The sequence below is a fragment of the Rattus norvegicus genome, chromosome 7 (genome assembly GCF_021556685.1).
Source record: "Rattus norvegicus strain SHRSP/BbbUtx chromosome 7, alternate assembly SHRSP_T2T, whole genome shotgun sequence".
In the NCBI taxonomy this organism is placed as follows: Eukaryota; Metazoa; Chordata; class Mammalia; order Rodentia; family Muridae; genus Rattus; species Rattus norvegicus.
The window spans coordinates 32,290,838-32,305,000 of record NC_141540.1 but is presented as its reverse complement, the minus strand read 5'-3'; the positions used below and the strand labels follow the sequence as shown (position 1 = coordinate 32,305,000).

The following is a 14,163-nucleotide window of genomic DNA, read 5'->3' as shown; positions in this document are numbered from 1 at the left end:
TCGTCAAAATGATAGCCTAATGATTTTACTGTATTATCGTGCTTAGGTAATAAATGTTCTTTATAAAGTCATGCTAATTAAAAAAGTCTGGGTCTTTATCTAACAAATACTAAGCATTAAGAAGCCCTCCTTTGAGTTGTTGGTCAGGGTTCTCTAGAGATTAGAAAAACATTATAGGCTTTTGTCCTTATAGGGTATTGCTTTCATGGCCTACCAGAAGTGGAAGGTAAGTCCTATGAAAACAACATGGACATTGAAAACAACCCCAAAGGACCTGACAGGGAGGGAAGCAACCAACAGCCTTACCTAGCTATAATGCCTGGGAACCACCATGACTAGAATGGTATGGTAACTAAGGGTCCAGTACTGGCACACATATCTTGGTAACCAATAGTTATCTAATGGGACTTAAGACCTGCTTAGCGAGAGGAAAATGGTGACTAGTACTGGAAACTTAGCTAATTACCCAGGGCTAGTGAAATCATGGACTTTGGAGAAAAACTCACAAATAAAAGTTTACTAAACCAGCCTAACCCCTAACTAGGTTCTTAACTATTTGTTCTACCCACAGATAAGTGTAGTTCTCATCCCTCATCAAGGAAACTTAGTACAAAAACCATACAAGGAAAACAGTACAAAAAAAACCCACAACCAATCCTAATGCAGAGTTGTGGAGTCTAGTTCCAACGGATACATTTACAACATAGCTTCCACATCCACGGTTCAGGGGACCACTATGGAAGAGCAGGAAAGATTTTAAGAACCAGAGGATCCCCAGGGAGTTTGCTGTGAGAACTGTGTCTCTAGGAAGTTCAGAAGCTCTATCAGTAATGTCTTGAGCAGCACGACTGACCAAACACTAGCTCGCCTAAACAAGGACAAGAGGCATGTCGAAGACGATAAAGGCAGGCGGCCTCAACCCTACATAGAGAATTACAGTTAAGCACCGAGTATTTGCTTAGAGTAGGAGAACTAGTCTTCTCCAGGGAAGAGCACACTGGTTGGTTATCTAATATTACACAGTCAGCTCTGACGATATACACACAAGTCACACCGCACGGACTGAGCAGTTTGCATTTAGATGTCTAGGAATAAAAAAGGAGTTCATCAATTTGAAAGGGAGCAGCGGTGGGGAGTGGGAACATGAGAGGATTTGGAGAAAAGGGAAGGTGTAAATGAGAAAAAAAATAACCACAGTAAAACAACAAAACCAAGCCCGTCTTAGGGTGATAGTTCTTTAAATGTGCAATTGCACTTAAGACGTAGATGTTTTTCAATCAGCAAAGGTGTACTATTGAGGAAACTGCTCACTGCTGGCCTGTTACTGAGCACACAGGCAATGTCGACGGCACACTGGAGCAGAACACACTACTTCTAAGGACTCAACTGAACCGCTATGGGGAAGCATCATTCCCACCTTGCAAACATTCTTCTGCTGAGAGTAGAGATGCTACTAGTTGGGTCATACCGAGGTAACGTCTAAGCTATAGAAAATCATGGAAATAGTCTGGAATAGATACTTCTTCCCTTAGAACTATTAAAAGTAGTTTGGGGGTATAATAGTGTCTGTTAAGTCTCCTGTATTTCTGGGACTGTCTGATTTTGAACAAATTAGAAGCAACAACCACCAAGTCATATACGTGCAAAAAAGATTTCATTTTTTTCCTACTGACATGAGCTTTAAAACAGCTATAGGAATGTATCTAGGTCAGTGTCAGCATATAGTCAAATTATCAAAGTAAGAAACAAACATGAGTGTGTGGTTCTGTGTTTTGGCATGAGAGGCACTGAAATTTCCCAACAGCCTAATGACTCCATCATCTGGAAAGACCAGGATTAGTTCTGATATCCTGAGGATTTGTGAGATCCTGACTTTGTTCAACAGTGTCAAACACTGCAAAGTTTGACATACAAGTACAGCTTTTATTCCTTCCATGATGTCTGTATGTGAGGCTATCCCGAGGGACACTTCAACAGGAGGAAAACCCTTTGAGACATGTCTATAAACAAACCCAGGGAAACTAAACCCAGGAAACACTCAGTATCAGAACTCAAGTTATTTACCACGAACCAGAGTGATGACTAACAGCCCTCCATGGGCATTTTTGTCTGTCTGTCTGTCTGTCTGTCTGTCTGTCTGTCATTTACTCACTAATAGACAAGGTTTGACTCTGTAGCACAGACAAGCCTTAAACTAATGGCCTTCCTCTTTGATTATGGCTTGTGCTTTAGTCTCATGGAAACAAAGAACAGGTTTATTAAGAAAGATTGCGGGAGTAGGGTGGTTGGGGGGTAAGGGTGTGTGTGGAGAGATGGCTCAGTGGTTAAGAGCACTGACTGCTCTTCCAGAGGTCTGGAGTTCAAATCCCAGCAACCACATGGTGGTTCACAACCATCTGTAATGGGATCTAATGCCCTCTTCTTGTGTGAATGAAGACAGCTACAGTGTGTGTGTGTATATATATATATATATAAAGTAAATGAATCTTTAAGAAAGAGTGCTAGGATACAACTGCAAAGAATACAATAGAGTGTAACAGATGAGAAGCTGGACAGTACGCTGTGATCTGTATGTAACTAAGGGCAACAGTGAACTCTACTCTTTCAACTGAAGGGAAAGAAATCCCTCTCAATTCTTGAAAATGCTTTATTACATAGAAATATTATAGTTTACCACTGGAAACAGCATTTTCTTCCGTTTTAGGTTAATACCTCCTGTTTCTTTTTGGCAAAGCTGCATTTAAACATCTATAAGTTATCTTTTTCCAAGATGATGAACAGGTGGTAGTTACAGTAAACAACTCAACAGATGGGTTATATATTCAGGACTTATTCTAGGCCACCTATCCTAGATCCCAACTTCAGCATACTCACGTCCCCAGACTCAATGCCTAAGTACAACTGACTTTGTTTTTATATCACTTCATAAATTTAAGATGACCATTTTCAAATATCTGACAACTTCTGGCTTCTCAAGTGTTTTTTATCTCTGGCATTTAGGCAAAGTATATATATACTCGAAGCGTAGAGGCCGGGATAGACAGAGGTTATGTTGATGTACGATGATTAAAAATATCTGGGCATATGAACACATATTTGGTACACAACGAAGAACAACAGTATAGTAAAAATTTCGGTTTCATGAAAAACCCAGTTATGTTATGTGAATACAATTTTGTTTGACTCCCAGGTATTGGGTAAGTGGCTGTTTCATAGCAGGTGACTATGATTTGCCTGGTACACTGCAAGGGGCGTGATTTTTGGCAGCTGCGCATAGCTGACATTTGGAATTCTGGGAACTTTTGAGAGGGTATAAAACTGAGAGCCCGGAGAGGGCCTGTGGCAGCTGTTGCTTTCCCCTGCTGCTGTGGTTTGTCAAGTGGTTGTGAGCAAATGGAGAAGAACTAGAAAACCTGACAAGAGAAAACTGGACTTGCTCCAAGGAACTGAGGCCCCTAATCAGCAGGAAGTAGCCTACAGAGATGTACGCCCCTTCTCTCTAACCTTTTCTCTCCTACCTAGTGTTGGGCGGTTGGAAGGGATTAGGGTGGAGCAAGGATTAGGAGGGAGGTAGATTAAACCCAAAATGTAGCTCAAAAAGTACACCAACACAACAGGAACATAATTTTCAAGAAGTCTTTATCATTTTATTTATCAGAAAAGACAACTGAGGCATTTCTAGACTTACAGTATGTTTGATATAAAAATAAGTATTTTTTCCAAAATATATACTAAAAATACAAAGTGTAGGATTAAAAATACAGAGGGAAATCATATTTCTGTCACCCAGAACAAGAGCTTATGGTCTCCTCCAACTGCACACAGCGGGAGTGTTCTGTGCCAGGAAAGACCAGATCCGACAGGTACAGAGCCAATGAGGATGGGCTGGAAAACATGCATTGAAGAAGCACAGTGAAGTCTTAACTCAAACAAACAAACAAACAAACAAACAAACAAAAGGAAAACTACTGAACTATTATGTATTTGTTTTAAAGAAATGTATTTCACAGTTAGTAAGTAACAAGTGCTGGTGAGTGTGGATGAAACAGTCATTACTGCGTATAGTAAGCGACGTTACTCATTAGGTCAGTATCCTGAGAGGCAGAGTCACAGAGGAGATAACGTACAGTGTAGCAGAGGGGGGCGCAGCTCAGACAGACAGCGGAGGTGCTCCTCTGTGAGATGTATGTACAGAAAAGCAATCACAGCGCAGGGCTCCTTGCTGTCCCTAAACTGTGATTAGAAACAAGAACTGGGTCTGGAGATAGCTCAGTGGTGAGAGCACTTTCAGAGGACCCCGGGTTTAAAACTTAGGCCCAACACAGCTGTTCACAACATCCCTAACTTCAGTTCTAGGGATCCATAACCTCTTCTGACCTCTGCAAGCACCAGACATGCATGTGGTGCACATACATACATGCAGACAAACACTCATACACATAAACAGAAATCTAAAATAATAAGTAGGAATGTATTGAAAACTATGTTTGTAGCAGAAGCATAATAATTATGAAATATACATTATCTATTTGCACCTGACTTGAATGAAAACCCAAGCTGCCTATAAATAATGGGTATGGTCCAGAATAAAAAATTTTTGCAGTCTATGCAAACTAAGGAAGCAAAATTAATATAGTTAAATGAAAGATAAAATGTAGATGGAACAGATAAAATATGATTTTTACATTAATTTTGAAGAAAAATAAATCTATTGCTACTGGTGATCAAAACATTAAAAGAAAAAAAAAAACCCATTCAGTTGATAGCAGACATAAGTAATTTTAGTTAGTAACTATAAAATTGGGAGCTATGGATAGAAAAGTAAGAAAACCCAGTTTGAGAACCAAGTACCCAGAAATGCCACAAATCATTTTTGAATTACCTGAGAGTGTCCTAAATGATGAATCTGAAACTGACTGGACATTTTGCCAGGATATCCAGTGGTTGCAAACAGGTTTTCACTAATGGCAGACCACCTAAGAGAGAAGCAAACATAACAGTAAGTGCTGTCCCACAGACAGTAAGGTTCTAAACCAGGCTGTATCTTCCTGTGCAAAGCCAGTAACTCCATCATCTGGACTTTGTTAGTATGACTTTCTATGCAACCTCTGGTTTATTTAGCCATGACTCCTTTCTCACTCTGTATATTTGCTGAATGCTCACTCTAGGTCCTGAAGTATGTGCTAAAATCATGAAGGTTAACATGGTCTCTACATGGAGACACAGGCATCTGCATGTAACAGGACAGACGGCCAGCATTCTTTGACACTAAGTTACCTGGTCTCAGACATTATTACTGTTTAACAGCCCATCTGTTCTCTGTACCAACTGAATCTCAGCTGGGTTCTGCCAGCGTTCAGTTCTAGGCTGAGACATAATTGGCGTGAGGAAGTCATAGCTTCTGACAAACATGGAGGGCTCCTTTCTGTCCTCTGGTCGCTCAGTGAGCCACAGCCTCACCATTCCTTAGGTTGGCAGGTCAGTGAGCTCCCAGGGTCTACCGGTCTGCACTCCCCAGGGCGGGGCAGGGTAGGAGCTTTGAAGTCAGGTCTCCCCACTCAGCCGAGGCTTTAAGGAGAAGAGCTGCTAACACATGCTGAGATGAGAAGGCCTCCTCTGCAGTTCTCACAAACCATACATAAGTCACTGGTTTCAAAAATATTTGATCATATCTCTGAACTTTGGATTATTTCATAATAATCTATGGAAATATATAAATATATAATTTATTTCATATTCACTGGTGTTTGGCCTGCATGTGTGTCTGTGTGAGGGGGTTAGAAGCCCTGAAACTGGAGTTACAGACAGGCATGAGCTGCCATGCAAGTGGTGGAAATTGAACCTGGGTCATCTAGAAGAACAACCAGGGCCTTTAACCACTGAGCCATCTCTGTAGTCCCAATCTATGGGATTTTAATACTATACTGATTATATTTCATTCTTAATAATAACGAAGTCCTGGTAATTTTTACTAGCGATATTTCAGACATGATTTAAAAATAAAACAAAAAAACCAGCAAATTACAAATGTCTCACTGTTCTTAGCTTTTTTTGCTTTTCCTGTCATTTAAGGCTGCCTAATGATAATACAATGGAATAAAATGACAAAAACCAAAATATGTTAATGCAAATAAAAAACGAAAACATAACAAAATAACATGTAACTGGCATGTTCAAGACATATTAGTGATCTTGGTGTGCACACATAGGTCTATGCGCACTTGTACAGAGCACCACAGGGGAGGAGGCAGGCAGCACAAGCCATCCTGACCTTGAGGTAGACTGGTAGACTGGCTACATGGTTTCTGTGAATTACAAACATTTCCTAAGTGGTTGAAAAATAAATTTCCTGCTTACCTAAAGCAAAAGACAAAGCAACTACTTAGTAGGGAAAAGAAAATAACCCCTATAAAGCAACAGAGAGACAAAAGAGGAAAACCAATCCCCCACAGTCCTATGTAAAGAGGAGGGCAGGGAAGTCATCCTGGCCGTGGAATACACTAAATCAAGGATTCACACAACCGCAGCAGAAACCGCACATTACCTAAACGAGTGTGCGCGATCCATGTGGACAGGTCTTGTCTCTTGAGGATAACTAAAAAATAAGAGTTTACGTTGTACAAAATATGTGTTAGATTCAAGTAGATGAACTTCAATGAAGGTTTTTAAGGTGTTTTCTTTTTGGAGCCCAATATATTTAAGCTGTAACAAAATTCCAAGCAAGCGCTCAATTGGAAATAGCGAGCAATGGACACGGCTTAGAGCCGCTCTGGGCTCTCCAGGGACAGCATCTCTTCTTTTTCTACAGGAGACACTTGTTTTCATTGCACATGGAGTCTACAAGAATGGCTAAATGGGTCATTTGACAACATATTTATGTAACAGAACAGACAGACATACTACATAACTACCTGGACCGAGTGATATCCCAGATAATCCAATCATTTCCTGCAACAGCACCAACTTTGAAGGTGTTTTTCAAGCACCAGTGTGCTGACATTAATGGTGTCTGTTCTGACTGAAGAGATAAAATTGCCTGCTGGGCCATTAGATCATAAAACCGGATTGTTCCGTTCTTCTCTGCGACCATTAGCTGTAATACAGGACGGAAGAAGAAAAGCCCGCATGTGTCTCGTTAGCCAAGTTTGAGAAAGAAGCAGAGATTACATGTCATAAAGACATATATCACACACATGTATATATACACACACATATCACACACATGTATGTGTATATACATACATATATATATATATACACACACACACACATATCACACACAGAGGCAGACGCATAGGAAATGAAGCAGTGAGTGTCAGAGGTACCTATAGACTTGGACAAGCACCTAGTAAATACTGAACTCTTAAATTAGGAGAGAGTAGCTATTATTAGTTCCTCTCTATTTCCTTTTTATAAGATTCCAATAATTAAAAAAAAGTTTCCCATAATTTTAAATGTTTAATAAATTGTTATCAAGATGTGAAATATGTAACCAAATTCAAAAATTTATAAAGTAAATGCCAATTAAAAAAATTACAGTATGAAAGTTGTTTCTTAGACTTATGAAAGCATGTCATACAATATGATTTATAATGGACAAGATTTCTCCAATTCTGCTGGATACAGCATTAATCCCTAATATCCAAAGAATATCTTTATCTACTGTGTAAAGTGCCTTCTTTCTGAGAAGGTTCGTCTAATTTTGCTGATTTAAAGGTGCAGACATCTAGAAGTGTGAGGTAGCAGTGACGAGGTGGAAGAAGGGGGGAGTGGCGTCAGAAATCTCACTTCTAGTATTTAAGGTATTGAATGGTTTGGAGTTTGCTTTGTAATTATTTACAAGAGGGAAAGCAAATCACAAACAGAATGCACAAAGAAAAATACACACACACATACACACACACGTATACACACATATACACACACATATGTACACACACACATATGTATACATACACACATATAGGTATTCATCAGGACTAGTTTCAAGAAATAGGCAATCAACAATGTGACAAATGTCTCCATTTAAGAATGAAGGAGAAAATATTCTCTAATGCATTGGTGGTAATTTGAGAGCATAGTGACTAGCTGAAATTGTGGGATTAGATTATAATTGTGAAGTACAAGTAAAGTTAAAAGAGAGGTGACCCTGTTGACCTAAGCCTCCTGTATATATACACCAATATAAAAGTTAGGATCTGCACCTGAAAAAACGCAAGAATCAGAAACGCCAGAATACTGCCCTGCGAATGTTATGACCTAATTTTTTCTTATGGCTAAATACTGAAATGCAATTGTGTGCACACATGTAAAATATTTCCTTTACCTACTGATGGACATCTAGACTCTTTGTTAGTCATTCTGAACAGTGTAGCCATAATCACCAGACACATCTATGAACACACACACACACACACACACACACACACACACACACACACACACCAGGAAACTAAAAAGGGGACCCTGAGAAATGAAGAAGAGAGGGCACTGTATTATCAGAGTGCAGAAGGACACATGTGACATGGAGGAACGATGGAGGTCCTAGAGGAAGGAAGGGGGCCACCAAGAAGGTAGGAAGACAGTGGAAGGGCAGTGGGATACAGGAACCAATAAGAACAAAATATGTATACCAATAATGGAACCCATTAATTTATATTCTAATTTTAAGAAGCTAAAACAACAAAAAGGAAACTATACTCAAACATTTAGAATTAAAGATGGATAACAGATAGCTTAAATTTAAAGATAAATTACCATAATATAATTGTCATGGGAAAAAGCCTTGACACTGTATATCTGCTAAATAGAATCAAAGAACTCTATCTTTCCTGAGGGCAGAATGAGAAATAAAAACCCAGGATATTAGAAGTATATGGAACTCAGTTGTCAAAGGGAGGAGGGAGTATGGCTGTAGAAAATGCTGCAGGATTGACCCTGAGATGAGCACGGCATTCAAATTCTACGAAAACATACCGGCAAATGAGAAACCTTGTTGAATGGCTCCTGTTTTCGCCATGAATTACGGCTGAGTGCTATTTAAAACTCATTAGTGTTTTAAAAACTTTAATTTGAGTGCCACTAATATAGGACACGTGCCTTATGACACTGACACTTCCTGTTTAAATATAAGCATAAGCATAAATTTAACTTTTTTTTAACTGCATACTGCTAACTAGATTATGAAATTTTTGGCTGTAATCTGCCAAAGGCCGGGAAAAGCACACTCTGTCTATATGAATGATGATTGCAAAAATGCTAACAATTTTAGAGAAACTATTAAAGTACTTATTTCTATAAAAACGCAAATGCAATTGTACTAAGTTATGTCTGAGGTAGAAGGTCATTGGTCCTTTTCTTTATGGGTATGAGTATGATACCTGCGTGTCTTTTAAGCTTGGTAAAGGAAAATTAAGTTATAGATAATAACCTTGAAAGTTTCCTCAGGATGCCAGCATACACTCATTCCAGGAGAATGAAGAAGAAAATGAGCTGTCTGCTTTCCTTCCAAGCTCCAAATCCTGGTAACAAGAATGTGATTTTAAATACCTTTGATACATCACTACCAGTAAAATAGAGGAAACTGACAAATGTATTTAAAGCCATTAACTACATATTATTACATACATTTGTATTTGACAAACATCTTTGAGAAAAAAATCGTGCCGCTGGAAAATATAAAAGTAGCATACAGAATTTAAGTTTTACCATGCTTAATTATGGGAACAAAGTCATATATTTTCTTATTAATCTAACACAGTAACATTCTATACTTAATTATTAATATATTCAATGTAAGCAAAATCATTGTTTCTAGGCCATTAATTAGGTTGCAAGCCTACTTAAGTCACTTCAACTTCTCTCTCTCTCCTTCTCTCTCTCGCTCGCTAAGTAAATGTGAGGTGAGAGGAGTTTAGTTGGATGCCATTTCCCACAATGCCTATTCCTTCTGCTTTTGGGTATGTCCTATCTCACAGTTTCTCATCTGGGTGACTTGTCCCATGTTTTCTCCCACAAGCTGGCTATGCTTAACAGTTGCCAGGTTAAAGACAGGCTAAAGCAGCAGGTCCTTGTTCTTTACTGTCTATCTATGTATAAGCTTCCACTTCCTCACAGACAGGGCTCTTCATCTCAATGCCTTTAATCTCAGAAGCCACGCGCATGGCACTGGGATGTGAACGTACTCTCCCTGGTAACTATGCTTTCTGACTAGCTCTCGATTCCCACAGCCACTGTTACATTGTGCTGAGCAGAGATAGCATGGCAGGAAGGAGACGTCCATGACTGATGGGTAACAAAGTGCCTCCAGCAGTCTGGTCCTCCAGTGAGCACACTCAAAGCTGAGGGTGCAGCTCAGGGGCCTGTGTGTTTAGCCTATAGGAGGCTCTGGGCTCCATCCTCAGCCATCTCCTAACAATACTCAAAAACATTCACGAGGATTTCTCCTTTTTCTTTTAGGTTTTATAATTTATCATTCTTCATTCTTTAGGACTGCAAAGAAGTTTTAAAAGTTAAAGTAGGCAAAGTTTTTTTTCCAAAATGTATAGGTTGTCAAATTTGACATAGCATAGTCACATGTGGAGTAGCAGACATGTGTGAGCATCATCTACTTGATTAAATATCACAATCATTGTATCAAAAGACACGTTTCCCTATGTGAAGGAGACAGGTGTAACTGAAGCAGTTTCCATAATGGAGTATTGGGCCAGCATACACATGCCTTATCACTATTGGAAGAGTCGAAGTCTGTCTTCTCAGTCCAATGGCTCTCATGGAGGGAGGACTAAAATATCCATTCTTTTGATTTTAAAATGAATTTGATATTTGTTGGCCATTATGTAAATTGAACAAATACACCATAATATTTTCATGGTTCTTTCCCCCCTTTCAAATCCAGAAGGCAAAGAGGTGAAAAGATGGAGAGAGAGTTATGGAAATAGGTCAGTTAACTAAGTATACTGTGGTCTAATGAACAACATTTTACTCTAACTTAAGCAGTATTTTATCCTGATCAGAACCTAATGATCCTTTAGAAAAGAGAGAGAGTCAGCTCAAGCATGAGGAGGGTCACGTGGATCATACCTCAGAGGACTAGGATACGATGCTTTAGGCTTTGTAATTAATTATACAGTGATTCAACAATTCCCAACTGTTACATAATCTCAGCACTAAGTATGCAAAATACAACAAATTGGGCTAAAATAAGTTATCCTAACTAAATTAGCTACAGATGGTACAATTTAAGTTGTTATGTCTTATTTCCCTTTTTGATAGATTCCACAATTAAGCTCTCTGAAATCATTTTGTGCGGTTCAATGTATTTTCTATCTTTAAGGCCATCTGAGGAAGCTCCACTTCCTTTCCACTTTTGAAGTAGAGCATACACACACACACACATACATACATATATACATACATACACACACATACATAATACACATATACATACATACACATACATACATACATACATACATACGAACGGTGCATGAGTCTTAGTACAGAAGCACAGAGTGCTCTCAGGATTAGCAGCCAGAGCTAGGGCACTGACACCAGCCTTGTTCTGTTCTAGCTGTGACCTTACTCTGATGAAGGGTGAAGGCGTCACTACCGTGACTTCTAATGAAGTAGCTTACATGTTAGCAGCACAAAATGAAGCCACATAGCATGGACTTCCTTTCTTCACCTTTGGGTTGTGTGAAAATGTCTAACAAAACTGTGTGATGTTCTAGTCTCTCCACTCACTCCAGAACTCTCAGTAGAGTCTACCACAACAGATATGCAGATTTCTCGAGATTTTAGCACTAATGCCATTGTGACCTTCTTGTATATGTCTGACCTTAGTAAGCACACACAGCCACACAGCACCCCCTCCGCCGTGCTGTGCAGCAGAGTCTTAACTTCCTTACCATATAGTAGCACTAGAATGTAACTGTCGCATAATTAACTAATTACAAGGTTCCACAGAGTGTGTGCTGCATAGGAGACCGCATAGATGTTTTCAAGGGTTATTTCAATTGACAATCGTGGCGGACACTCTGTTCGAGAACTCAAGCGGGAATTTCCTGCGTAATACACTGTTCTTTTTCTTGTTTATTGTCTGTTTCAGTTGGCAGCTCACTGTCTGTCAGAAGGACTGCTGCTAGCAAATGTTTTTGAATAACAGACAAAAGAAGGAATGGATGACATTAAGCGAGGCATCTGTATCCATTTGGCATTCTCTAATGGGTAAACTGAAACACAAAGCACAGTACTTCCAAAGGACACAACCAGGTCACATGGACTGGCGCACTGATTAACTAAGTAGGAGGACCAGAAGGAGCTGGCGTTGTCAGGACGAGAGGGCGTGTTTATAATGCCCTAGAGCTGACGATGGTGTTCACTGACTTGGTTGTGATGGCAAAACGAGGATTCCCTTCTTATGTTAGCTAATTAAAGAAAGCAGTGGTACATTCTTTACCGAGGACATACTAGGAAGGGAAAGCGGGTCGAAAGGGATTAGTGTTAACATATGAGATGGTATTGGCATCGCAGGGCAAAGGTCAGAGGTGGGGCTCTCTAATAGAAAGCCCAAAGCTAGGAATTAAACTTATCAAATTTAAAGACACATATTGCCAGTGGTTTACAGTTAGTTTCTATAGCTTAGACTGTAGAAAACTTTGAGTCTTAAAAGTAGAGACAATTAAATGGAATGATAATTTGAAGCAAGAAGTTTGCAAACAGTATGTCAACATGCGTCAGATTTTCAAATATACTCTGAAGTTAACATTGGAACTAGTATAATCTTTACTGAAGTCTACTTAGCAAGCAATAGCAATAACTTTAAAATACTAGCAATATCAATGATGAAAGAAATGGCTTTCTAATCACAGAGCAAGAAGAATTAAAATCAAGAATTACCTATGCATCTATTTTCTCGCTCATTAGCATTCATTTACTCACTGAATTAATAAACGTATGCAAATGTGATCCGGTTTGTAGTGTATTTCCTGAACTATGTAACTATAACACAATAATGAATAATACATTATTCTGACTTCCTTCTATGCTTGGGGTTATTTAGGCATGATGTATGTAGTCTTCAATGCTGATTACTCTTAAAGAAATGTTGCATTGGCCTATCTTCTGAAAGATCTCAGTTTCCACTTTGCGACTTCCGTCAAGGGCTATTTAAAAAATATTTCACATATTTTATGGTTCCAAGCAGAGCAGGAGAGAAACTCCATTTTAATGGCAGATCCTGAGACTTTCGAATGTATGTAAATGGACAGACTGGCAAGAACTTGCTGGCATATGATCCACAGAACAAGTGAGACATTCTTTTTTTTCTTGGAATGTTCTTTTGAAGACTGCATTACTGGCTCGGTGACTAGCTTAGGTCATGAGTTAGTATACTTAGCCAGCTATTTGGTCACACTGGTGAAAACAAAGCTAAAAGCAAACAAGAACAACAACAAAGATGGGCTAGAGAAGGCCTGAGGGAGAGGCCCTCCTGCAGAGGACCTGAACCCAGGTCTCGGCACCCTTATCAGGTGGTTCATACTCTGGTAGCATCTCTCGGACTCTGCAGGTACTGCCCTTACATGGACAACCACCCCACCCCGCATACACAATGCTAAAAATAATATAAAACTTGGAATAAGTGTTATCTCTTTAAGAAAAAAGTTGCATCCTGTCCTTCTCCCATTCCTAGCCAGAACATGAGAGCTACAATATCTCATGTTTTATAGAGAATGTGCATGGTATATTATATGTCTCATATGCATTGGTTTAAACTAAGACTCTCCTGGTTTGCAGAAGTCATTTTTCCTTCATTGTAAACTTTTATCCAGTATTTTTAAGAGTAGGGGTGGGGAGGATTGCCTCCTGCCAGCTTTCACGATTACAGTGAACACCAAGTTTATTTCTTTTGTATCCCCCAAAGTACTAAGTGCTGGCTACGCTAACATGTTCAATAAATACTTGAGCTGACTTGTTCTTACAGAATGACTAGGAATAGGGTGCTCTGAATTGACGAATTTATAAAATCATAAGCTCAAGCCATTAATCACTGAAAAGGCTGGAGAGATGGTTCCCCAGTTAGAACACTGGCTGTTCCTGCACAGGACGAGTTTTGTTCCTAGCACTCAGGTTGGGCTGCTCACAATCACCTGTAACTTGAGC

General features: G+C 39.3%; 1 protein-coding gene across 4 annotated transcripts in view; it reads right to left on the bottom strand.

The window, feature by feature from the left end:
* The window catches only part of Nup37 (nucleoporin 37), a 35,846-nt gene that overhangs the window by 4,030 nt on the left and 17,653 nt on the right, over positions 1-14,163 (bottom strand). For 2 of the 4 annotated variants that reach the window (NM_001106775.2, NM_001439568.1), the window contains exons 6-10: positions 9,431-9,521; positions 6,912-7,093; positions 6,545-6,595; positions 4,883-4,976; positions 3,623-3,885 (exon numbers count right to left, since the gene is read on the bottom strand). In NM_001106775.2, coding sequence (NP_001100245.1) covers positions 3,772-3,885; positions 4,883-4,976; positions 6,545-6,595; positions 6,912-7,093; positions 9,431-9,521 — 532 coding nt within the window. In that variant the 3' untranslated portion in view covers positions 3,623-3,771. Of the gene's footprint in view, positions 1-3,622; positions 3,886-4,882; positions 4,977-6,544; positions 6,596-6,911; positions 7,094-9,430; positions 9,522-14,163 lie in introns of those variants that run through there. The other 2 variants (XR_015623893.1, XM_087556294.1) reach the window with 1 other exon arrangement.